At 36.9% G+C, this 27,068-nt stretch overlaps 1 protein-coding gene across 1 annotated transcript in view; it reads right to left on the reverse strand.

Moving 5' to 3' along the window:
- MYRFL (myelin regulatory factor like) overlaps positions 1 to 19,917 on the reverse strand; it is a 149,245-nt gene extending 129,328 nt beyond the window's left edge. Inside the window, exons 1-2 of the mRNA XM_044679198.1 lie at positions 19,776 to 19,917; positions 19,050 to 19,140 (exon numbers count right to left, since the gene is read on the reverse strand). Coding sequence (XP_044535133.1) covers positions 19,050 to 19,140; positions 19,776 to 19,917 — 233 coding nt within the window. The remainder of the gene's footprint in view (positions 1 to 19,049; positions 19,141 to 19,775) is intronic.
- Positions 19,918 to 27,068: the final 7,151 nt, after the last annotated feature.

The raw sequence follows: 27,068 nt of genomic DNA on the forward strand, positions 1-27,068 counted from the left end.
GCTATGTTTTGATACCATCTGATTGTACCTGACATCTATTTGTCCTTTAAACTATGAGGGTCATCCCTATGTCTTCGGAACATAAGACATTGCTCTGATCCTGGTCAGGTGACAACCCCCCCCCAATTTGTGCCTAGGTTCATATCCTCCTCAAGTCACATATCACCTGCTTTAAAGAGTATAAAACCCCAGAATTGATCTCCTTGAGGAGGATGCTTTCCATCAATGCTGTCCTCCCAGCCAAATTCAACATGAATTCCAAATTAATACATTTCTTTTTTATTTCTAGGCTAAGTTATGGAGTCTTGGCATTCTTGCAAAGGGTACCCATTCCAAACCCAAGGGATTCCCCTCAAGCCCCCCACAACAATATGGCAAGGACTCAAGGACTTACACCATCCTAATTTCTGTGTTCTGGACTCTCTCAAGTTAAGCCACGTCCTTCTTAAAACATGGTACCCAGTACTAAACACAGTACCCCAGATGATAACTGAGAAGGGCAGAATAGAACCAGACTAAACTCTGCGCTGCTCATATCCTTCCTCCTCTTTCTTTTTTGCTTTGTGCTTTGTTCTTTGTGCTTATTTTACATGTGTTTGTATGTCCACGGTTGGAGAAAGGATCAAATGAGACAATATTTGTAAAGGGGTCAGTGTAGTACTGACACACAATAAGTGCTAGATAAATGCTAGGTGCTATTCTTGTTATTGTCCTCATCCATGACTGAATATAAACTCAGACAAATAAAGATTATTCCAGTTTATCTGTTTCCAAAGAGCCTCACACCATGTCTGGCATTTAGTAGGCACTTAATGTTTGTTGACTGATTGACAAATTCATAAAGGTGCTCACAAGCACACATACCCATACATCTTTTGGAACAAAGGAACATGACTACTTCCAGTTCTCAAATTCTACAAGTATAATAGTTAAGAGAAAACCAACATCACAAGAAAATAACCAATTCCTGCCAGAAATGAAAATATCACTCCTTTTTTTTAAGGGTAATACCCGACCACAGGCACTGGATGGCAACTTTTCTGTAACTTACAGTCTTTTGTTTGTTTTGTTCCAAACCCTTACTTTCTGTCTTAGAATTCACTTCCAAGTATCATTTCCAAGGGAGAAGAACTTGTAATAATTAAAATTGTGAGGCTGATAGTAGTTTAATAACTTTATTAAATCAAAATAGTAGTAGTAAAGAGAGGAAAAGATAGGAGAAAGGTAGAGAGATCCTTAGCTTTCTAATCTTTTGGCCGCCATGATGGGCCTGTGGCTAAACTCCAACAAGGTTCCTTCTGCTCTCCACAATCCAGCCAGAAGACCCTTATTTCCTCCTGGGTCTCCCTTTATAAGCTGTTTTCCCCACCCACTGGCTTTCCCATGTCACATCGCAGGAACCAACCACAGTTTCTTAATTTCCTGGGCAGTGTCTATGGGATCAGTTCTCATTTTTGTTGGTTCTTTGGTTCTTTAACTTCCTTTCTCTGAGGGCTTATCTATACCTGAATTTACTCAGTGGTATTTGACCTCCAGGTCAAATGAGAGAAAGAAGATATTTAAAAAAAAAAAAAAAAAAGGAGACACAATGTAGAGAGAAATTTGCTTCCAACAAACTGTATTATTGGGATTAAGTAACAAGGTCACACAGCTAAGGAAGTATACAAAGTCAAATTTGAACACACAACCTTCTGTCTCTAGACCTGGCACTCAAACCCCTGAGCCACCTAAGTGATCTACCTATAATGTCTTAATGATTTGCCAGGGGAAGTGAAAGGTTACTTGGCCCAGCCACAATAATATCAGTGGAATGTGTTAAAGGGAGGACTTGAACTTATGTTTTCCAAACTCCAAGACTGGACTCCTATCCATTGTGCCACACTGCTTATCAAATATTAACAGATTGTATTATAAAGAAGAATATACCAAACAGGTCATGAATCATCATCGGTGGTCCACAAACTTATGTCTTTCTGACTCTAAAACTGGTCTTCTATCCATTATTCCACACTGCCTTTCAAATAGTAGCAAGCTGAATTATAAACAGGAAAACACCAACCCCATCAAGGATCCTCATCAGTGGTCCACTGGGCTGACCCACAGTAACTTGTAGTGGACACTTCAAATTAGTTTTCTATCCTATGGGAAGGGACATCTGATTAAAGACTATGAAATTGTACAATTTCATCTTTTGGGTCATGGTTCTCTTTGGCTGCCTTTCATATCACATCATATCTGTTCAGCTTCACCAAGTCTAAGAAGCAGGCTTTCATTACTTAAAATCAAAGGAGAAGTTCTAGTGGCTAAATGGGCCATGAGGAGTCTCTATTTTTTATCATTTATGCAAACATTTCTCATAATAATTTTCTTACCAACTGGCAAAGCATTGGATTTAGATAGAGAATTTAGTCATATTTAAAGGATCTGGTTTTAAATTCCAGCTCTGCCATTTACAATTATGTGACCTTAAACAAATCACTTTCTTTCTCTAGGACTAATTGTTTCCATTCATAAAATGAAAGGTGTAAAGCTAGAAAATCACTTCTAATTTTATATCTAGGAAGATCCCTTCCAGGTCCAACTCTGTGTCCTATGAGCCTGATCTATCCCTCCACCTTCATTAGATTCAAACCAACTCATCCCTGAGAGCCAAGAATGAGTCCTCTTTCTAAAGACCTACTGAGAAGATTATTTAAAACCTCTTAATAATCTATTCCTTTATCCCTACTTACAGACTTAATTCTTTTTAAAAATGTATTGATAACTTTTGTTTTTACATAAACTTTATTTCCAAATGCATACCTACCCCTCCCAGACCAGGGAGCCATCCCAAATGAATAAAACTTGAAAGGAAGAAAGAAGAAAGCTAGAAACTAGAAAGGAAGTTCAACAAAGAATGAAATCAGACATCTAGCAATATAGACAATGTTCCATAACCATACAGCCCCATCTTCACAAAGAAGGGAGGGAGGTTCATTTTCTCTTCTCCGGGGCCAAATTGAATCATTATAATGCCACAGTTTTCAGTCTTAGCTATTTTTTTCTTTGATTTTATTCTGTTGTAGTCATCTTAAAATTGCTTTCCTGATCTTCAATATCCTTTTCTATTGGTTCACCTAAGTCAACCCAGGTTTCTCTATATTCTTCAAATTCATCATTTCACACAGTGCAGTAACATTCCTTTATCTTCCTGAGTCTGCCACCATTTGTCTCACCATCTCCCCAATTTATGGGCATTCATTTTGTTTCCAGTTCTTTGCTACTACAAAAACTTAGAACCTTAATTCTATCCTCAATTTCATATGAAGAAAGTTCTTAAAAATGGTTGTCTAATGCAATAATCTCAGAACCATGAGTTCAAGAATCTCACTTAATGTTCATCAGCTTGATTTTAGCCATTATGCCAAGAGTATATCCATTGGGCAGAAGGAATTTCCAACAATTGAAAGTCTCTTCTGGCTTTTTTTTTGGATTTAGAGAAAGCATGACATCATGAGTCACTCATTCCTTGAATGGCCATCTCTGTCTTCAACTCAAGTTCTGAGAGAATTATAAGAATCATGGGGCATGCAGCTCCTGGCAGAAGAATGGAGTAATTGAGAAGCTGGTTACCACTTGGCACAAGTACCCCTTAAGTTCTTCATTTCATATTGACTCCTTCTACACACACACACTACTTTTGTTAACTTGGATGTGCTATTTCTGGCAAATCTATTCATGAGACCCTTCCTTCTAAAAGTCTGAAGCTACAAATAACAAAAAAAGGGGATTACAAGACAACTTCAGCTGACTTTATTGCATAATTTGAGTTTGAAGGTGGATTCCTAGTGTTTAAATATATGATGAACTGAAAGTACTTTCTGGTTTTTTTTAGTTTCTCTGACACCTAAAAGGATGAAAGGTACAGGATGGCTGTCAGAAAAATTAAATAGATAGATAGATAGATAGATAGATAGATAGATAGATAGATAGATAGACAGATACATANAGATAGATAGATAGATAGATAGATAGATAGATAGATAGATAGATAGACAGATACATACATACCAGATGGCTATTAAATGAGGAGAGACGTAGTTCCAGAAGCCAAGATTCTCTGTGCCCCATGAGGAATAGTCCTTAGTAGTCTTGGGAAGCAACTCATCTAGTAGAGGTGCTTCACCCAAAGGGAAGAGCTTCATAAAGACTCCATAAAAAGAGAAAGGATTTCAGGGTCCTGTATTTCTGGAGTTATGAGTTATTTTAGACACAAGTAACTCCTACATGTGTGTAATTTGATACTGTCTCAGATATAGTGCTGATTTGGGGGGAAATAATTCAACCTATCTCAATATCAGCTTCCTCCTTCATAAAATGAGGGGGCTAGACACTAAATTTCCTTCCAGTTTTAATCCTATGATACTGTAATCTTATAATGTTTTCATTATGGCATCTTATTAAAAGTCTTTGCTTAAAACTCATTTTATGTACTGGCTAATAGTTCATGGGAAACATACCAATGGAGGCTCATGTTAGGAGAGTAAATCCAACCAATATACCTTACCATTCAAGGGAAGCAGTTATAACCCAATCCACAAGTTCAGTTTTAAGAAGGGAAGGAGGGAATAGCCATACACTTGCTATAATTAATTAAATTGAACTAAGAATTGTAATTGCATTGTTTTTCATCTTTGTATCCTAAAAACCAGCATGGCAACTGGCACATTATAAGTACTTAATAAATAGGTATAGACTGAACTGGATATAACCAAATTTCCATCTTAATATCAGCAACTGCTGAAATAAAGGACTGAACCTTTTTAAAAAGAGCCTCACATAGGTAGAAGTTCCAGGGAAATAGGTTCCAGAAATACAGAGAACCTCTTAAAGAATGGTAAAGGGAGGATCAGAGAGGTTAAAGAGATTTGTCAAAAGTTTTATTGATTCAAATCTGGCCTCAGACACTTCTTAGCTGTGTGACCCTGGACAAGTCACTTATCCTACATTGCCTAGCCCTTACCACTCTTCTGCCTTAAAACTAATAAGATAAAAGATGAGGGTGTTTTGTTTTGTTTTTAAGAATTGAGGTAAACATTTTAATAAAATGTTTCCTTGGGGACCTATTAAATATTGCCTCAAATGTGAAAATTTTATATATACACACACAGAGAATAGACAGCCAGAAGTACAGCAGATTTTCAGACTTGGAGTCAGGAAAATCTAGTTTCAAATCCTGATATTTACTAGGAAAAGTTGTTCAATAGTTTTGAGTCTTTTTCCTCATCTGTAAAAGGGGGATAATTATAACTAATAGTATCTAAAGAAAAAGGTTGAATGAAATTCAAATGAGAAAGTCTATGGAATTTGCTTTGCAAACTGTAAAGTGCCATTATTATTAATGATTTTATTGCTTGATTTGGCAGACACTACGTCCAGAAAAGATGTCCTAAGCAGTACCACATTTGCTGATTTCCTAGCCCTCTACTGGAAACTGTTGGAATTACATATAATGCAGAGACAATCTCAGACTTGAAGGCAATTCTTGAGAAATGAAGCTTTCAATTTTTCAACAAAAATTCCATCTCTCAACACCTACATGAAAGAGTACTCCAAATAAATTACAAATGAAATACATGCAAAAACAACTGTGAGGTGTCAGCTCACACCCATCATCAGATTGGCAAATAACATTCAAGATAAAAATGCTAATTATTGGAAGAAATTCTTCAACAGCAATTGCTGTTGGTGGAATTATCAATTGGTCCAGCCATTTAGAATTATATTTTGAAGTTCACTAAAATATAAATATCTTTTAACCCAGTAAAACGTTAATTAGACCTATGCCCCAAGGCAGCCAAAGAAAGAAGGAAAGTTCTATGTATATAAAAATATTGCACATCACTTTTTATGGTTTTAAAAGTGAAAGGAAAGGAGGAACCAATCAGTTGGGCAAATAATGGTATAGAAATGTCATGGAATAATATTTTGTCATAAGATATGATAAAAAGTATGGTTTTAGCAAAACCTAGGAAGACTAATATGAACTAATGATGGATCTAAATGAACAGAAATAGAATATTTTATGTAATAAAAATAACGTGGTAAAGAAAAATATCTTTGAAAGACTTAAGAACTGTGTTTATATAATGGGCAATTCCAATTCCAGATGACCAATAATGAAGCATACTATTTACTTCCTCCCAGAAGGCTGTTGAACTCTAAGTGTAGAATACAATATGCATTTTCAGGCACAGACAATGGAGAATTTTATTTTAAGTATGCATATCTTCTACATGGATGTTGTTTTACTTTTTTTCTCCTCCCAGTGGAATGGGATATCCAAGGGAGAGGGGAAGTAATAATAGAGTGAGAAGAGAGGAGGGGAAGAGAAACGAGAAGAGAAGAGAAGAGAAGAGAAGAGAAGAGAAGAGAAGAGAAGAGAAGAGAAGAGAAGGGATAAGGGAGGAGAAGAGAGGAAAGAGGAGAGGAGGGGGAAGGAGGGAGAAATAAGAGGGGAGAGGAGAGGAGACAAAGTAAGAAAGAAATATAAACAAGTTGGACAACTTTGAAAATTATATTGAATTTATTGTATACTTAAAAGAAAAAGCAAGTTGCGTGCAATAGAAATTCATGGTTTTTCTGTTTTAATTTGCATATGGACAGGATCATTTCATTAAGTGTTAAAGTTCAGAATTTTTTTAATGATAAAAAAGCAAGTTATATTCAATCAATGTACAAATTTATGTACAATTCTCTTTTCTGTTATACTTTATATGTGAGAATACTCATTTGGCATTTCTTCAGGCAGAATTTTACAAAATTTTAAAGAGAAATAGCTGATATGCAGAATGAGACATACACTTTAAGACATCACCAAAGTATTGGCTTGTTTTGCTTGACTGGGCTTCTTTTTTTTACATGGGGGATTTCTCCTGCAAGGATTCAGGATGAGTCACTGGGAATGAGAATAATGTAAAATAACAGAAAAACCCATCAATACAAACATTTTTTAAAAGGAAAGGAAGACAGAAAGAAGATAAAAGAAAGAAAGATAGGACATGAGAGCCAGGGAATACTTAGGGACAGAGGGGGAAACTGAAATAGAGCCTTGGGAAATGGGCTAAAAATAGTATATTCTCTTGTCAGCATAAGAAGAGGCGATTTTGAAGAGCCTAACAAATCTGATCCTTAAGATTATGGAATATGAAACAAATTGAGAAAGGAACCCAGTTGTCTTGTTTATATCCAGAGTTTCTTAGCCCATCATCCCCTCCTTTACTTTGGATCTAGAAAGTCATGTGGACCATTGGACTAAAAGCAAGTTTCTCAAAGGACTACCCACATTAATTGCTTCCTTGGTTTTCACAATGTCCCAGGGAATTCTTTATCAGTCCCTTGCTTATACATTGAGGGACAAACCTACATAGCTGGTAATCAATATGCTCAGAGTTCAAAAAGATTTTGCAATCCAAGAACCATTCCAAACCCATTAAAGGAAGCTCTAGGTCACACTGGGACTATTTGGTGCACAGCCAGAAGAAAACTAGAAGCCTAGTTTCAATTGCTCCTGACTCCCTGGTTCTCCTCCCACCACCACCTCCACCCCAGTCCATGGCTCCCAGATGGCCACCTAATAACTAAGAATTTTTGCATTTGAAGCACATACCACAAATGGTATTATGACAAGCTGTAGGAACAAATCCTAAATTGGAAGTAGAAAAATAAGGCATTTTGAAGAAGGAACTCATCCTATCCTGCCTGTACTCTATTCTAATGCAATTAATTCTTCTTTTTAAAAAACTTTTTTAAAATAATATTTTTATTGTTCCCAGTGGTACATAAAAATAATTTTCAATATTTATATTTTAAAATTTTAAGACAGGAAGCAGTTTGATAATAGGCTATACATGTGCAGTCACGCAGAATATATTTCCATATCAGTCAGGTTGTAAAAGAAGATACACAAATAGAAAAAGTGAAAAATAGCAACTAATTACTCTTGCTTATTAAAGCCTAAGCTCTGTTGCCTCCAGCACTCTCAAATTTTGGCAACCTCTAAATTCAAGATCCTGGGGTAAAACCCCAGTTGCCCTGTACTAGTTACAACTTTGTCTTTTGGTAAAGCATCATCCAAACTCTCTCTTCTTTGCTACTTTGCCTCCAACTCTCTTTCATCTCATATCTAGAGATCTCAAGAGCCTATTAGAGGGGGCAGCTGGGTAGCTCAGTGGATTGAGAGTCAGGCCTAGAGATGGGAGGTACTAGTTTCAAATCTGGCCTCAGCCACTTCCTAGCTGTGTGACCCTGGGCAAGTCACTTGACCCCCATTGCCTACCCTTGCCAATCTTCCACCTATGAGACAATACACCGCACTTTTCCACCTAGGAGCCAATACACAGTATTGACTCCAAGACAGAAGGTGAGGGTTTAAAATTTAAAAAAAGAGCCTATTAGAAATTCTATGTCAATGAATCATGGGACCATGGAAAACATGTGAAAATTTGTTAGTGAAATAAAATAAAGAAAAAAATTAAAAAAAAGAATTTCTATCTCTCATGGGCATTTATCAAAAATACAGGCTATTGTCTTTACAAGGTCTAAAGCAAGGCCATGGACCCTTTTGGGAATCTGGTGAAGCCTGGGGACTCCTTCTCAAAATAATGCTTTTTAAATGAATAAACTAAAATATTTTTAAAACACTGTTTTTTAAATGAATAAATTAAAATGTGGTACAGCTAGTTGGTGCAATGGATAGAGCACAGAGCCTAGAGTCATGAAGACTCATCTTTGAGTTCAAATCTGGCCTCTGATACTTCCAAATTGTATAACCCTGGACAAGTCTCTTGACCCTGTTTGCCTCAGTTTTTTCATTAGAAAATGAGCTGGAGAAGGAATTCAAACCTCTCCAGGGTCTTTGCCAAAAAGAACTCCAAATGGAATCACAAAGAATTGGATACAACTTAAAAACAACCATACAACAAAAATACATATAGGATCACAAAGGGCATCAAGTATATTAAAATACATATTTGTAAAAACAAGCCAGTGAATCCCAGATCAATAAGGTTCTCTGGTCTAAAGGATAAGAGAGTTGATCTCTGGGGCTTTCTGTTCCCTTCTCATCCTCTACCAGTTGCAACTTAGCCCCTGTCCTCCCTCCCCAAACTAAACCCATTCTACTCAAGGCTACCCCGTGTTCTGACACTTTTCCCAAACTCTCTTTTTCCCTCAAAAAAAACTCACCCATCCTGTGTCTCATTTCCTCAGGTTCTATTTGTCCAATTCAGCAGTTTTCAAAACATGGTCCAAGGACCCTAAGGGTCCCTGAGACCCCTGAGACCCTGTGAAGTTAAAATTATTTTCATGATAATATTAAGACATTATTTGCCTATCAAAAATACTCTTCCAGGGGCAGCTGGGTAGCTCAGTGGAGTGAGAGTCAGGCCTAGAGACAGGAGGTCCTAGGTTCAAACCCGGCCTCAGCCACTTCCCAGCTGTGTGACCCTGGGCAAGTCACTTGACCCCCATTGCCCACCCTTACCAATCTTCCACCTATGAGACAATACACCGAAGTACAAGGGTTAAAAAAGAAAAAAAAAAAAACTAAAAAAAAAAAAAAATACTCTTCCCTTTCCTAACTACATATCTGAATAAGGCTGAATTTTCTTTATATATTTTCACCCAAAACAACATATTATGACAGATTGAATGAAGAAACAGATATGGGATTCCAGCTGTCTTCTATTAAATCGGACATTGAAAAGATTTGCAAAAATATATAAAACAATGCTCCTCCTTCTCACTACATTTTGGGGGGAACTACAGATAAATATACAAAACAATGCTAATCCTCACTATGTTTTGGGGGAATATGGTTATTTTTCATAAAAATATGTCATTTATGTTATTTGATGTCATTATTATTTTAATGAATTAATAACATTTTTAAATTGTCAGTTTTTATTTCTGATTCAGTAAATATCAATAGCTCAAAAGGATCAATAATCTCCATAAGCAAAAGCTCTTTGGAGTCCCCAATAATTTTCAAGAGAACAAAGGGGTACTATAACCAAGATGTTGAAAAACCTCCTAGCCTAACTAATCTGAGGAAATTATTTGATCTAAGATATTAACAGCTGATAATGGCTCAATATATTATTCATCCCTGGTAGCCTTTGTATCATAGCAATAAACTTTCAACAGATTATGGTGGGGCAATGAGACTACATAGAATTAAGCAAGGAGAGACCTTCTTTGAGACATGGGGTGGCCCTGGACTTTATAATAAGGAAGAAGAAAGTTATGGAGATGGCAGAAAAAAATATTATCAGGGTTTAAATTGAGTTCAGGATCCCAGGTCACATCTGGCATGTTGGTTCACCAGAAAAAAGAATATTACTTAGAAGATCAATAATTACATTTTTAAAAAATCTTTGAACCCTTGGAAAAATATGCCTGAAATGTCTGAATATGGATCAAGACTAGCTCTGTTTCTTGGATCTCATAAACAATCAGGTAATGCGCATGTTTAACCCTTTCTGGGGGGGTTTGTATTATAAGAGGATGTTGCCGTGGGGTGGAGAGGGTCATTGAACAGTCCTCCTCTTATCAACTTCCTTGGCATTTAGTGCTGCACACATTTTGTTCTACTTCTCTAGATTTTTATTGCTATCCTATCTAACAGCACATACTTGGACAGATGTTATCAACAGTAAGTGCAGATTATCTGATCACATCCCAATTATCTGTTTCAATGACCCTGAACCCTAGTAATCTTTGTGAATTGTGACCTCAGGACAGTTCTGAAAGCTGGTAGATAAATATTGGAATTACTTAATTCTCTCTTTCTTTTTTAATTAGTCTGCTCATCATTTCTTATGGCACAATAGTTTTCCATCACAATCCTATACTACAATTTGTTCAGTCATTCACCAATAGATGACCATCCCCTGAATTTCCAGTTCTTTGCCACCACAAAGAGAACTATTATAATTATTGTAGAGCATAGAGATTCTTTTTTTCTTTTCCCCTCATTTCTTTGGTGGCTATTTTTTTAAAAACCCTTACCTTCCGTCTTGGAGTCAATACTGTGTATTGGCTCCAAGGCAGAAGAGTGGTAAAGGTAGGCAATGGGGGTCAAGTGACTTGCCCAGGGTATGAGGTCTTTGGTGGCTATTTTTAAAAAATATTTTTATTTTAATAAATTTCCACATAAGTTTTCCAAAGTCATATGATCCCTATTGTCTGCCTCCTTTCTTCCCTCTCTACTTCTGGAGCTGACAAACAATTCAATCTAGGTTATACATGTATTATCACACAAAACATACTCCCTTATTATTCAATTATTTAAGCAAATAATCTTATAGAACCAAAACTCCAAAACATATACCCAAACAAACAAGTAATAAAGCATATGTTTTCATTTGCATTTATGCCCCAGCAGTTATTTCTCTTGAAGTGGATAGCATTCTTTTTCATGAGTCCCTCAGAATTGTCCTAGATCATTGTATTGCTATTAGTAGCAAAGTCTATAGATTATTCCACTATATTGCAGTTTCTGTGTATAATGTTCTCCTGGTTCTGCTTATTTCACTCTGCATCAGTTCATGTTCTTTCTGAAATCATCCTCTTCATCATTCCTTATAGCGCAATAGTATATCACCATCATATACCAGTTTGTTCAACCATTCCCCAATTGAGGGACAACCTTTAGTTTCCAATTCTTTGCCATCAGGTGCAACTATAAATATTTTTGTACAAACAGGTCCTTTCTCATTTTTTAAAATCTCTTTGGGCCACAGACATAATAGTGGTATGGCTGGATCAAAAGGTATTCATTCTTTTATAGTCCTTTGGACATAATTCCAAATTACCCTCCAGAATGGTTGGATCAATTCACAACTTCACCAACAATGCATTAGTGTCCCAATTTTGCCACATCCCCTCCAACATTTATCATTTTCCTTAACTGTCATGTTGGCCAATCTGATAGGTGTGAGGCGGTAACTCAGAGTTGTTTTAATTTGCATTTCTCTAATCAAGAAGGGCTTAGAATATTATTTCATATAATTATTGATACCTTTGATTTCTTCATCTGAAAACTGCCTGTTCATATCCTTTGACCATTTATCTCCCTGATCTTCTTGAGAAATAGACTCAGCAATATTCTTGCTGAGTCTAACGGTATACATAATTTTATAATTCTCTGGGTACAATTTCAAATTGCTCCCCAAAATGATTGGATCAGTTCACAGCTGCACCAAAAGTATATTAGTGTTCCCATTTTTCCATATCCCCTCCACTTGTCATTTTAACCTTTTGTCATTTTAGCCAATCTGATGGATATAATGATATTTCAGAATTGTTTTGGATTGCATTTCTCTAATCAGTAGTGATTTAGAGCATTTTAATATACATATATATATATGTCTTTGATTTCTTCATCCCAAAACATTCTGTTCATATCTTTTGTCTATTTATCAATGGGAATATGGTTCTTATCCTTATAAACTTGACAAAGTTCTCCATATATTTGAGATATGAGACTTCTATCTGAAAAGCTAGTCATAAATTTTCCCCCCAATTTTCAGTTTTTCTTCTTATCTTGGAAACATTTGTTTAATTTGTACAAAACGTTTCTATTTAATGTACTCAAAATAATCTACTTTTAACCTCATAATGCTGTCTTGTTGACTCAGATTCCTCTCAATCCATATACATCCGATAAGTAATATGTTCAACTAATTTACTTAATGATATCTCCTTTTTTGTCTAGATCATGTAACCATTTTGATCTTAACTCAGTGAGTGCTGTAAGATATTAATCTATACCTAGTTTCTGCCAAACTACTTTCCAGTCATCCCAAGAATTTTTACCAAATAGTGATTTTCTTATCTCTAAAACCTGGATCTATGCTTTTGTCAAATACAAAGTTACCATAATCTTTTACTACCATTTGTTGTAGGTCTGTTCCATTGCAATGATTCATCTTTCTATTTCTTAGCCAGCACCAGTTAGTTTGGATGATTCCAGCTTTACAATACAGTTTAAAATCTGGTACTGCCAGACTTTCCCTTTTCTTTTTTTTAATTAATTTTTTGATATTCTTGATCTTTTGTTCTTCCAAATGAATTTTGTTATTATTTTTTCTCACTTAGTAAAATAGTTTTTTTGGTAATTTGATTGGGATGGCATTGAATAAGTAGATAAGTAGTTTAGGTAGGATTATCATTTTAATTATATTGACTCAAAGCATGTTAGCTCTGCTACTCCAGAATTTAGTTGAAGCATTTTTTTGTTTTGTTTTTTGTTTTGGGGGAGGGGGTTGGTGATTGTTTGGAGATGGGTTTGGCCAAGCTCTGAGAGTTTCTTACTCCACTATCTTGACTCCTGGAAGTGGAAGTCTTCTATCCTCAAGACAGGTTAAGAATATAATACATTATTAATACACATTTATGTAGCATTTTAAGATTTGTTTGCAAAGCACTTTCCTTTGATTCAAGGGTTCCCCCCCCCAACACTTTGTCATGGGGGGGGGGAGGTTGAGGGGTTGAGAAAAAGTAAATGCTTGTTTGTTTACTGAGGGAAATTTTAATTTAAAATGACCTTTTAAGGTAGGCAGGGAAAGTATTTTAAGTTCTGTTTTATAAATGAATAACTATGACTCCTCAAAGGCTAAGGAAGCAGCCCATTGTCACACAGTTAGGAAGTCCCTAGGTCATTATTTGAACCCAGGTCTTCTCACTACAAATCCAACAGTATTTCTTCTAACAAGCCATACTACCCCTCTTCTTTTGACATAATGAGACTTCCATTTTAATTCTGTCTTGCCTTTGGGCAAGTTTTCTTCTTTTTTAATCTCTCTTAGGAAAGCATCAATTGTGTGCTTCATTTTTCAGAGCTGTCTATAGTATTCCCCTGTAAAAATATCACTTGATTTACTCTCTTTTATCTATACCACTTTAGTCAACACAGAAGGTTCCTGAATCTTCATGTAGAAGATTAAGTGCTATTCTTGATATTAAGTACTATTCTGCTTCTTGTTCTAAAAGTTCTGAAACTCTCAGAGTAACAGGAGATCTCAGATGTCATCCAGTTCAGAGGGTCAACCAGACACCCTCCCTTCCCCACTTCTCCCCTGCAGCCCATGGCATTCCCCAAACCAGATTTAAAATGTAATTAGAAAATATTTAATGAAATAAATAAAAAATACAATAAAACAGAGATGATGCTAATATGTGGTTTTCTGAGCAATATGCCTATGCAGTGATCTTTACATACAATTCAGTGACCCCTCCTTTTTTTCTATTTCAGTTTGACACCACTGGTCTAGTCTAATCCATACCTGGCAGACATTCCTCCAAAATATCTCCAACAAGTAGTCATACAGCTTCCCCTAAAAAATGGGGAATCCATTACCTCCCAATGTTAGCCTATTCTACTCCGAGACAGCAATAAATGTTAGAGATTTTTCTTAAATTGAGCTGAAATCTGCTCTTATGCCATTTTAGCCATTGATTGGAGTTCTTTCTTCTGGGATTAAGCAGAACCAGTTTAAATGCCTCCTCCATCTGATAATCCTTAAAAACTTGAAGTCATCTGCCATGTCTTGCTAAATATCCCCAGTTCCTTTAACCAAACTTTATCTGGTATGGTTTCTAGCCCCCTGTCTATCCTAGAGACCCTCCCTCAGAGATTTATCAACATCTTTCTTAATATTTGATTCTTGGAAACAAACGCAATACTGCAGATATGGGTTATGATCTAGAGGACCAATTTTGAATAAAACAAATTCCATTATCATGTGACCATTGAATTCTATTCCACTAAATTTCAGTGATATCTTTGAGATTCTACCTTCTTTCATTAAACTCTCACATTCATTTTATTATTGACTTACCTACCCCTACCCTATTTCCCATTCTCTCATGATATATAAGCATCTTGTCTCCAGAACTCCCACTCTGCAGCCCCATACCATAATTCATTATTCCCCATTGATGTATATTTTCTCCTCTAGACAGTCAGAAATAACAAATAATTCAAAGTAAAGATATTTAATTTTTTTAATATAAAAAAGTCACCATAGAATTCTACCCTCCTTAAACTCAGGGTCACACACTGACAAGAATTGCAAATATAGTTACCACATGAGAGGGGCATGCATTTAGGGAGCATTTATAGCTAAGGCACATATATGAAAAGAAATTCACTGCCACCATGCTCAAGGATCACCTATGTCTTCTAGGGATATCATAATGCTACTCTCATCCATCCTGCTTGCTCCTGACCAAATATAGCATCTCTACTGGGTCTACTGGTCTACTAGTCTCCTGTTGACTGCTGGCCATATAGCAGCAGCTGGTCTTAGAGAAGTTGTTGGGCATGTTGCCTAGTTGGTTAACTTCTGGGTTTTCATCTGTCCCATACCACCCACGGGCCATTTCAACTTTAGTTTGCTGGAGTCTACTAGTCAACAGCTAGCCTATAAGAGTATAATATGGTATCTAGAACCTCTCTCTGATGAGGACAGACTGTCAGCTCTTTATTTTATAGTCACCATACCCAGCTAACAAAGGTCAAAAAGAGTACCCTCAGCCTAGGTATTTGTCAACTTCCCTGTCTGAATCCCAGACTTTTGTTATTGATAACTAATTTAGGATGACATATTCCCAAGATCCTCTCAGTGGGTCAATCAATTTTTGCCAGAATAAAAGGCAAATTAAAGAGACCCACCCATCTAATCTGTATTCCTGACTTTAGTATTCATATCTGCTAGCAACAAAGACCCTTAGCTTTTATGTTATTTTTTGGCTAGCAAAGAAAAAAAATGGGCTGTCTCCCTAAATTCCTAATGTGTCATCTTATAACAGTTTTTTTTAATCAGTTGCTCTTATTTTTTTTTTCTCTTTTCCCATGCAATACTGAATTATAACCCTTCAGATCAAATTAGCATTTATTTAACCAAGGATGTTTTTCCTAGCCTAAGAGAAATATGTAGCAGTCTGCAGAGCTCCTAAACACATAATAACATTGGCAGCTGAGTCCCCAGAACATGGCTGATACATTTCCCAGTCAATATTCTAGGGATAACCCTAAGGAGTTCAGTGTTTTGTCTAATGGGATCATTCATGAGCCCCCACTAATGTGTCTCTCTCGACCCATGATTATCAATTGATATTAATTTTTCTAAGTTAATTAGCTTTTAGAAAAGGGTATTTACCAAGGGAATATAGTAAGTAAGAACAATTGGTACAAAATATCCCCCCAAAAGTTTATGACATTCCCTCCCACAAATAAATACAAAGTCCAGAGGAAAAGGTACCCAAACTTACAAAGCACATTCATAATTAAAACTGGCATTGTGCTTCTTTTACCACCTTCAATGACCAAACTTTAAGGAATATTATGATAGAAAAATCCATCCTACCACTACTAACCTGGTGATAAATCTCTCCAAACTTGTCTGAGCTGCTTCTCAAAGAACAGACATTTAGTCTAACAACAGGACAATACTCACAACCTTTTAAGCTTGCAAGAACCTGCCAGAGTTTATACTTAACTAGCACTGTGGGAAAAAACTGGGACAGATTAATAATAATAATAATAAATAGTGGGTAACATTTATATAGTGCTTGCTAAGTGCCAGGCATACAATTATGATTTCATTTGACCCAAGAGCACAAAACAAATGTCTAGAGTTAGAAATCAAGCCTAAATTGTCTCCTGACTCCAGCTGAGACTCAGCATTAAACTAAGCTGTCTCTTAGATCTGGTCTCCTCCTCTCTGGATCCTTGGCTTTGTACTTGGACTGGTACACTGATTCATCTGTTGTTCCTCTGGTTATATAGCACTGTATTTAAACTATCCCTGCCCTTATTCCCTCCAGGCTTGTTGACATATCACACTCATCAACTGTGACAGGCACTTGTTATTCTCTTGCTAATAATCCCTGCCACAAGCTTCCTCCCTCTTATTGACAGACCAAGGTCCAGGGGATCATGAAATTCAGTCCTTAGTTTACCATGCTGGTGTTTTGATCTTTGATAAAGAGAACCAAATCTCATTCTTCAAAATAATTTATTTAGCTGTTCATTTCTCATATTCTATTTTCTCTTCAAAAGTCCTGACTTTTTTTTTTTAATTTAAACCCTTACCTTTTGTCTTGTTGTCAATACCGTGTATTGGCTCCAAGGCAGAAGAGTAGTAAGGACTAGGCAATGGGGGTCAAGTGACTTGCCCAGGGTCACACAGCTGGGAAGTGTCTGAGGCCAGATTTGAACCTAGCATCTCCCATCTGTCAGCCTGGCTCTCAATCCACTGACCTACCCAGCTGCCACCTAAAGTCCTGACTTCTGATTGGAAAAAGAGAAGAAAATTATATACCTATGCTTCAAAGTCCTTATATTCCCTGACTAGAATTACATATTCCTTCATTTTACTTTCCAATTTGTTTCTAATGGGAGGCATCCATTTGTCATAAGGAACAGCAATCCCAACCTCATTGCTACAGACAAGTAGCCAAGAATAAGAAACCTGAGCCTGGAAGCTGATCAGGTCCAAGGGCTGGAGATCAGCAAAGAGCAGGGGCAAAAATTTAAGTGAACAGAATCTTGTAGAATTGGGGTTTTGGTCTCTGTTCAACGAGAGTGAAGGAGGTACTAAAAACTTCAATAACAACAAACCAAAATGCATCACTGGACTTTAGCACCAAAAAGGTGCCAAATATATTTTTCCTGGGAGGTTTGGGCATTCTGTGGCCACTCTGCTTTTTCTTTTTGCTGATATTCCTGGTATATAGATGGATGATTCCACTTGGAGCTTAAACCTACTTAAATAAGACATACATGCCTGAGAACCAGTCCTAATTCAAGCATATCATAAACATCTCTTCTCAAATGACTAGACATACTTTGGAGCCCTACATATGCTATCAGTACAACTTTTGGTGAGCCCTAGAAGGAACTAGCTTAAAAGGCAGATGCATGGCTAGGGTGAGGCAACTGGGTTTTTTATCCTAGGGCACGAAAATGTAGAAGGCACTCATAGTATTTGTAGTGCTTCCTCAAGTAGAACCAACTAATCTCACGACATAGGGAGGAAGAAATAATTAGCTTATATAAGAATTCTATTTTATATATAATATAGTAATTATAATCTAATCTAAAATGGCTACTACTTCTTCTCTACTTACCCCAGCAGCAATCTCATATATCCTGGTATCTCCCTCTTCCTCACCCCACTTCCTAGGGCATTTGGCTTAAGGTCTATCCCCATCACAGATGCATTGCCCAGTTTTTGTGGATTGTGGATTGTTTTAGATTGTTTTTATTTTGTGGATTGTGCTCCAGATACCAAGATTGCTAGTTAGGGCTCTATTTAAAGAGTAACATTTTCAATGGGTGCATGGTTCCTAAAACTGTACCTAACACTTTTGATCTATCCTTGAATTTTTTAAAAGTGACCTATTCAGTATTTTGAGAAGGTAAATTGATATTAAAGACAGAGGTGGGAGTATATGTTAAATGAATTAGAACATTTTGTATCTACATTTTGGAAATTTTCTCCCCTTACTTCAACAAAGGCATCATTTAGCTTAGACTTAGGAAGGAGGATGGGGGATGAGAAGCAGAAGAACAAAAAATTCTTTCCTGTAGGAATGAAACTTAGCCCCTCATTTAAAAATTAGTTAAAAGTCAATAAGCATTTATTATGTTTACTATATCTCGGGCACTATAAATCTGGTTACATGGTAAAGTTTCAAAAATTAAGATGTACTGATTTCCTGATTCTACAAAAAAATAAACCATCCTTAAAACCCAAGATTATACAGCTACCTCCTGTGGATTTAAACCTTTAACAAAACCCAAGAACAATATTCTTGAGACTGTTTGAGCATATAAACAAGCTTTGTTTACAGAAAACAAGCATCTAATAAAGAATTCTGTGATACTAAAATCCCTTAAGGAGTCATCAGGAATGGTTCCATGCACCAGTGGTATAGATTAAACCCTACCACCCCTAGAGGTCCAAAGATAATGAGTTGGAATAGCATTCACTACTCACAAGGCTCCCAAATCAAAGTCACTTCCCAGGAACTCTTCCAGCAGATTTGGATCCAACACTGAGTTCCCCAGAGTCTCATTAGTGCCATGTGCTGAAAAAGCAAGCAATAGAAGGATTCCAGCAAGAGCTGTAAAAAATAACTTTTGCATTGATTAGAGAAAAGCAAATTAAAACAACTTTAAGGTACCACATCATACCTATCAGACTGGTTAATATAACAGAAAAGAAAAATATTAAATGTTGGAGAAGATGTGGGAAAATTGGAACACTAATGCATTGTTGGTGGACTTGTGAATGGATCCCACCATTCTGGAGAGCAATTTGGAACTACACTCTGTGTAATTAGAATTTTGTACCCTTGGACTTCATCTCCCAGAATCCCTTTCCTTTCATCCCCACATTATGTCCTTACATTGTATAGATAAAACTTTCTGCAACTCCACCCTCTCTCTTTTCCCCACAAATGCAGTCTGGGAAAAACTCCTCTTTACTCAAGCTATCACTTTCCTCTACTTCAAGTGATTATTTATAAATTTTATGAAATATAATATTGGAATATTGGATATTAATTTTTAATCTCAGATTTCTGGCTACCACTTCAGGAAACAAATTCTCAAATTTTTTTACTAAGCTAGCTTTTCAATAAAGATACTAAGTTTTCCTGCTGGTGGGGCTCTGCCCACCACGAAAGCTGAGAGGTGAGTAGCCATGTCTTTCCAGGCACACTGCACTCTCCTGGCTTCTGCCGCTGCTGTGTTACTGCTCCAGTCACTGCTACTGCTGCTGCTACTGCTGCCTCCCAAGTCTGACCAGATACTGCCTGAAGGGTCCTTGTCTTTTCCGCTATTCTCAAGCTACTGCAGTTCATGCCACATTACTCCTCGCTCCTGCCCCAGCCTCCCAATCACTATGGTGTGCTGTGGTCTGACAGCTGTTGAGAAGCACCTTTGGTTTTTCTGCTTGGAGGGTGAAGTATAATCTTCCCTTCCCCCCACCCACCCACCCAACATGGGTTTTCAAGTCTGCACTGGCTGCTTTTTATCAGGGGAACACATTGACCCCAAACCCAACCTGGCTAATCCAAGAGGGCTTCCATGCTGTGGGGGTAGGGACTGAGGTATCATAGAGCCACTGGTTTTACCCCTAAGTGGGGGGAAGGGACAGAACTCTTCTTCCAAATATTCTTTGTGAGGGTTTTACTCCTAGCCAGTGCACACCAGGGTAGCACCACCTATAGACAGGAAATAGAGATTGCAAGCATGGCCCAGTTTCCTGCCTATCTCAAACAGTTCCTGTTTCCAGAGAGCCTTACCAAGCTCAAACAGCTCCCAGTTTTAAGATGTCTTTTCTTCTTACTGTTCCTTGGTGCACTTGTCCTTGCAATTAGCTTGAGTAATCCTGTGATCCAGGAGGGAGATTCAACTCCTTACACCCCCTTGTCATTTTGGCCTGCCCAGTCTCTGCTACTCACCCAATATGGGATTTGTCCACACTATGCTCAGTGTGGGTATGGGGAACCCCAGAGGTGTGACCAAAGGAATCTAAATGGATGATGATACTGGGGAGGGAGAAGGAACTTTAATGAGATCTGGAGGTAAATTTTAAGCCTTTTCAAACTCCATTGTTTTATTGATGTTAACTCAATTTTGTTCCCCTCCAAATAGTGAACAAGTCTATTGGAATTGGAGAAAAGGACTCTTGGATTCAATACCTGTATCCTGTCACATATATTGTATTTGCTGATTGTTTTAAGATTTAATTTTGTTTGTTAAGTTCACATATTAATCTAATCTAATATCATCTGTTAACACTAAGTCATTTTCTGTTACTATGATTTGGCTATTATATATATTCTATTACATTATCTTTATTTGTACCTCCCCCTATAACTGTACTGGGGAAAATAACATTGTAAAAGTCCATAAACAACTTGCACAAACTCTTTTCAATGGAAAAACCATAAGTCCTTATAGATGCTGGGTTTGCCACCAGATCCACTGAGGTCACATGTTCCTAAACAGCCTTTTGTTCCTTTTTGCATTTGTTATTAGTCATATAGTGATGATGGATGGACTTCATCAAACTAGTTACAACTGGTATACAACCTTTGGAGATGAGCTAAATGTCTCAATTGATTTTAAGAGGTCTTCAGAAGTGATTTTTAGATATCTAATAGCACCAGTATCTCTGACTAAGCATTTGCCTACCTCTGAGTTGTTTGTAACAAGAGGTAAGGGTCTATTTGTAGTTGAAGTGAAGTGCAATAGCACTGTTGTATTCCCCATCTCTGCATATATTAAAAATGTAATGGATGAGACATCTGAAGTGATTTTCACTATTTAGTACTCGGTTTCACATTGAAATGGATGGGACATATTGGAGACAGAGTTTTTACACTGTTACAGTCTCATACCAGATGGAAGGAGGTTCCCCAAAAGGGGCTTGGTTACCCTGTGATGGGTTATAATCTCATCTGGAAGGTGGGAAGGATTTTCCTGAGAAGCCTAATAGCTTCTGAATGGGTTTTTATATTTGTAACTCTTCAGCTTACTCTACCCTTCCACCAGAATGATCTAAATTCTTGGTGATGTTTTAGACCCAAAAGGTTTTCATCAGCAGTACAGAAGTTTCTGTTTTTTTTCTGGGCTCCTCTACCACATTTTGGAATTATGGCAATAATAGACTTTGTTAAAAATATCTCAGCCAAGGTTGAAAGATTGGCTAGATCTGAAGGACTTATGACAAGTATCCATCAGCTTCAAAGGCTTTTATAAGTCACACAGCAGACTCATGTGAATCCTAATGATAGCAGATTTGTTTGCTATTGTCATTAAAATGACTCTTGTAATTTGGGGGAATTTTGGTATTTCTTTGAATGTGTATTGCCTGCTATACTACTGTTTTATAAAATTGTTACTTGGTGAAAATCATTTGCAGTCACACTGTGAATCATGGCCAAATTAAAAATGAAATGGATATCATTTTGGGGTGAGAAACCTTTGTATTCTACCTGTCCTTGGCTGACACAGTGTGTCACTGATTATAAGCTATATGTATTTTTATTTTTAAAACATTTTTTATTATTGGTTTCCCTTGCATGTGCAATATAGTATTTGAGTTTTCTTTTTTTCTTTCATTTTTTTTACTTGAAGCATATGTTACCAGTATTAGGGCTTTTTTAATTTTGCATTACAGTAAGTTTAAAATGTCCATTAGCCTTAATATCAATGTATACCCCAAAGCTTTGGACTATGGAAACCTGCCATTCATTGTTTAAATATTGTTTTTTTGGTTTTTTGGTTTTTTAATATTTTTAAACCCTTAACTTCTGTGTATTAGTTCCTTGGTGGAAGAGTGGTAAGGGTAGGCAATGGGGGCCAAGTGACTTGCCCAAGGTCACACAGCTGGGAAGTGTCTGAGGCCAGTTTTGAACCATTGTTTAAATATTATGTGATGTTGCTTAATAATTGTGTCTGATTCCAGGAGAAGGGATTACAAAAAGAGCCACTTCAAGTGCCAAGGAGTACATAAGAACCTGCGTAGTGCCAATGGACACAAGGTCAAAGAGACCAACTAGTCCTAGTGGGATTGTTGAGATTCTGCACCAAGATAAAAGGACTTGAACTTGTTCGAGGTTCGAGGTTGTGGCTGTTTGACATATATCAGATGAAGGTCTTCCCAATGCCACACTTCTATCAAGCACCTCACTTTGGCTGCTACCCTGGCTTCCCTATTCCTCAGATAAAAGGTAAAATCAGACCAGGGAATGATAATTCCCATTTGCTGCTAAAATCTAGTCCCTTTTCTTTCTTTCATAGTGTGGCGAATTTTCTATAGTCCTGGCTGCTGATTGGGTAAATGCATAATTTCTACTACGGGCTTGTGGGACATAAATCACTTTAATTGGGCCCTGATTCGAGAACCTATTATAGGTTTATTTTTACTTACTTAGAATTTTTACACGTGAGACTTTTACATTTTATATTTCATTCAGAAATTATTTTTCTCTTTTATTTAAAATTTTTGGATGTTTTTTATTTTTTTTTGTCAATTGATTCATATACCTCATAACTCAGCTATGTATCCCTGGATGATCCTTGTGTTTGTCAACACCCTCTTCAGGGAGGATTGTATTTTTATCCTATAATGCAAGGTTTAAATTCTTTTGAGAGTAATTTTAGGATAAGAAACTTGCTACCTCCCCAAATCCAGAACGTGAACTGTTCAGAGAAGGCACCATGAAGATACCTGCAGAAACCACACACTGCACCAGAAGATCCAGAGTGAACTTTGGGATGTGGTGATTTGAACTATGGGGGGTTGAATTTGTTTTGAGTGTATACATTTATGTCAAAGGGGACTGCCCCCAAATTGGCTTTTTGTCAATGTAGCAATCATTGGTTTTGTTCTTTTTCTCTTTTATTTCTCTCTTATTCACAAATTATTGTAATTTCCCTTTAGAAACTGCAATATTATATATACCTTTAGTTAAACATCTCTAGTTAAAGTTCTAAGTTGGCTATGTTTAAATGATCCATTGGGGAGAGTAGTCTCCCAAAGGATCACAGTGGGGAATATGTAATTAGAATTTTGTACTCTTGGACTTCATCTCCCAGAATCCCTTTCCTTTTATCCCCACATTATGTCCTTACACTGTATAAATAAAACTTTCTGTAACTCTACCCTCTATCTCTCTTCTCCCACAAACACAATTTGGTAAAAACTCCTCTTTACTCAGGCTTTCACTGTTCTCTGCTTCAAGTGATTATTAATAAATCTTATAAAATGTAATACTTGGAGTACTGGATATTAATTTTTAATCTTACAACCCAAAGGCTATAAAACTGTATATATCCTTTGACCCAGAATACCACTACTAGGTCTTCATCTCAAAGAGATAAAACAAAAAGGGAAAGCACATATTTGTACAAAAATATTTATAGCAGTTCTTTTTGTAATGGCAAAGAATTAGAAACTGAAGGAATGCCCATCAATCTGAAAAACTTGTGGTGTATGATTATAATGGAATATTATTGTGCTATAAGAAATAGCAAGCAGGATGCTTTCAGAAGAACCTAGGGAGACAAGATGAACTGATGCAAAGTTAAATGAGCAGAACCAAGAGAACATCATACATAATAATGTTCATATTGTAATGATGACCAGTTTGTGAATGACTTAGCTAACCTGATCAAGACAATGATCAACAATTCCAAAGGACCCATAATGAAAAATGCTTCACCTCCAGAGAGAGAACTATGGAGTTTAAATTCAGATCAAAGCTTCCATTTTTCACATTATTTTTGTTTGTTTTTTGGTTTGTGTTTTCTTTCATAATATGACTAAGATGGAAATATGTTTTGTATAATTGCACATGTATAACCTATATCAAATGACTTACTGTCTTGGGGAGGAGGGAAAGAAAGGAGGAAGAGAATTTGAAACTCAAAATTAAAAAAAAAAAACATGTTAAAATTGCCTTTACATCTAACTGGGAAAGATAAAATACTATTTAAAAAATAAAATCAACTTTTACTACTAAGGGGGATCCCTAAATTCAATGGCAGTAGATGGAGTTAGGATGCAATAGAAATAATTAGATTAAGTCTGCCCATCTTTAGATTTAATCACCAAAGGTGAGAGCACCTCCAATTCTGGGAGGTCAGTTACCCACATGTGCTAGAGTGGATGACGAATCAGAATCAACTGACCGCCCCCTAGGCATCCTAAGAGAAGCATCTGTTGTGATTGGACACACAAACTAGGGAGAGGCACAGGAAATGACGCAGAAGTGACCCCTTTAAAAGAGGGAGCTGAGTGAGTGAGAAGAGCTTCTGGTGAAGAGGGCACCTGATGAAGGAGCTCTTCTGGTCCATGGAGGAGTGCTGGCTGGAACAGAGACCTTGGTGAGACTGCTTTCAATATCTTCTTTAGAAGTCCATGTGGTGAGTTTAAAGACTGAATCTTCCTGAACTTCTCTTAAAGAACTTCCCTTTAGTAGACTCTGTGAATGAGGCTTTCCTTCATTCACCTCCAGGCCTCTGGCCCTCTGACTCTCGGCTGAGGGTTAATTAGATCTACCTGGTTTAATTAGAGGATCTTAGTAATTTACATACTGTGTTAGATTCTTATTTCCTTATTTCCTCTCTCTCTTCTCAGTTGTAAATAAACTTTCATAAAAGTCAATTTTGACAAGATTATTCTTAATTGAGGATTGATAATTGTTCAATTCTCTGGTGACTGTCTTTTAATATAGTGAACCCAAAAAACCCCTTTTCCCCCCTTACACAATGGAAACTCCAGGTCAGGACTAGGAAGAACATGGAGAATGGGATAGAGACCGTGGAGCATCACTATAGAGGCTACTTCAGTTGGGAGTATGAGCAGGAAAGTGAGATGATAGGTCATCTGGCTGTTCTTCAATCATATCCAATTCTTAGTGTCCTCATTTGGGGTTTCTTGGCAGAGACACTTGAGTGATTTGCCATTTTCTTCTCTAGCTCATTTTACAAATGAGGAAACTGAGGTAAACAGGATTAAATGGCTTGTCCAGGATCACACAGCTAGTAAGTGTCTGAGGTCAGATTTGAACTTATGAAAAAGAGTCTTCCTGCCTCCAGATCCAGAGTTTTAACTATTGGGCCACCTACCTTTTCTCTTGTGGTTTCCTACTTGAACTAATTCTTGCTACCTAAGCACTAAATTCTATTGTTGTTTTATGATCCTTGAGGGCAGAGAACTGTCTTTTGCCTCTTTTTGTATCCCAGGAGCTTAGTACAGTATCTGACATATAATAGGCGCTTTATAAATGTTTATTGACTGGGGCAGCTGGGAAGCTCAGTGGATTGAGAGTCAAGCCTAGAGATGAAAGGTCCTAGATTCAAATCCGGCCTCAGACACTTCCCGGCTGTGTGACCCTGGGCAAGTCACTTGACCCCCATTGCCCACCTTACCACTCTTCCACCAAGGAGCCAATACACAGAAGTTAAGGGTTTAAAAAAATGTTTATTGACTGACTACAGGTGTTTTTAGCATCTTCTAAACTTAACACTTTGGTGTAAAATCCTGAGACAATCACATTACATATAGCTCTGAATAATTCAATTCTTTTATTAGAATTATATTTAATGCACACTCTGGTACCCATAATAAGCACTTGGTTTCAGGCAAGTGTGCTAAGAGACCCATCTCAAATTTTTTATCCCTTAAGGAGATCCATCTGATTCACTCTGAAATATAACTATAGGTTTGGGCCCTTTTTACCACCCTTACACTGCATAGACAAAACACTTGAGAGATGCAAAAATTCCCATTTCCTCCTGACCAAATTTTAGTGAGAGAAAATATCTTGCAGGTTATTCACCATAAGCACACCCACATTCATTTTGCAGATGGGGAAATAGTGGCTTCATAAAGTGAAGCAAATGAGTCGAAGTTAGGCAGGTAGTAAGGGTCAGGGCCAGGATGATAATCCAAATTCTCTGATTCCAAAACCAAGTCACCTTCCACTCTACTGCAATAATTTGTCTAGACTGTTTCAGTCAAACAAAAAATAGGATAGAAACAGAAGTGTGCCAGGGGCAACTTGAACTGGCTCCCAAGAGGTAATTGGTTTTTTTAATTGGCAATAAGCAAAACTTGGAAAAGAAATTAAATTTAGAGAAAAAGTCTGTCATTCTCTAAAGTACTTTAAAATGCTGTTTGAGCTGAACATAGAAACCAAGTTATTTTTAAGCCATTTCTCAATAACTTGAAAAGCAAAGTTTCCAAACAAAATAAAACTTCAAAAAAGGATGTCTAGGAAATAGCAACAAGCATAGTTGTTAATTACATTGTCTCCCAGGCTACATATACCCCATGAACCTCCTAAGAGGGGCCAGCTGCATGTCAAGGAGACAATTGGCTCTAAGGTGGCGTTGGCTCCAAGTTCTACAGAAAACTCAGTGCACATAATGTCAGGTAATGGGTAAAGAAATCAAAATTCTTCCACTTTTTAAAAAAGTAATATAGGCGAAATAT

Source organism: Gracilinanus agilis, chromosome 5, assembly GCF_016433145.1.
Source record: "Gracilinanus agilis isolate LMUSP501 chromosome 5, AgileGrace, whole genome shotgun sequence".
Taxonomy (NCBI): Eukaryota; Metazoa; Chordata; class Mammalia; order Didelphimorphia; family Didelphidae; genus Gracilinanus; species Gracilinanus agilis.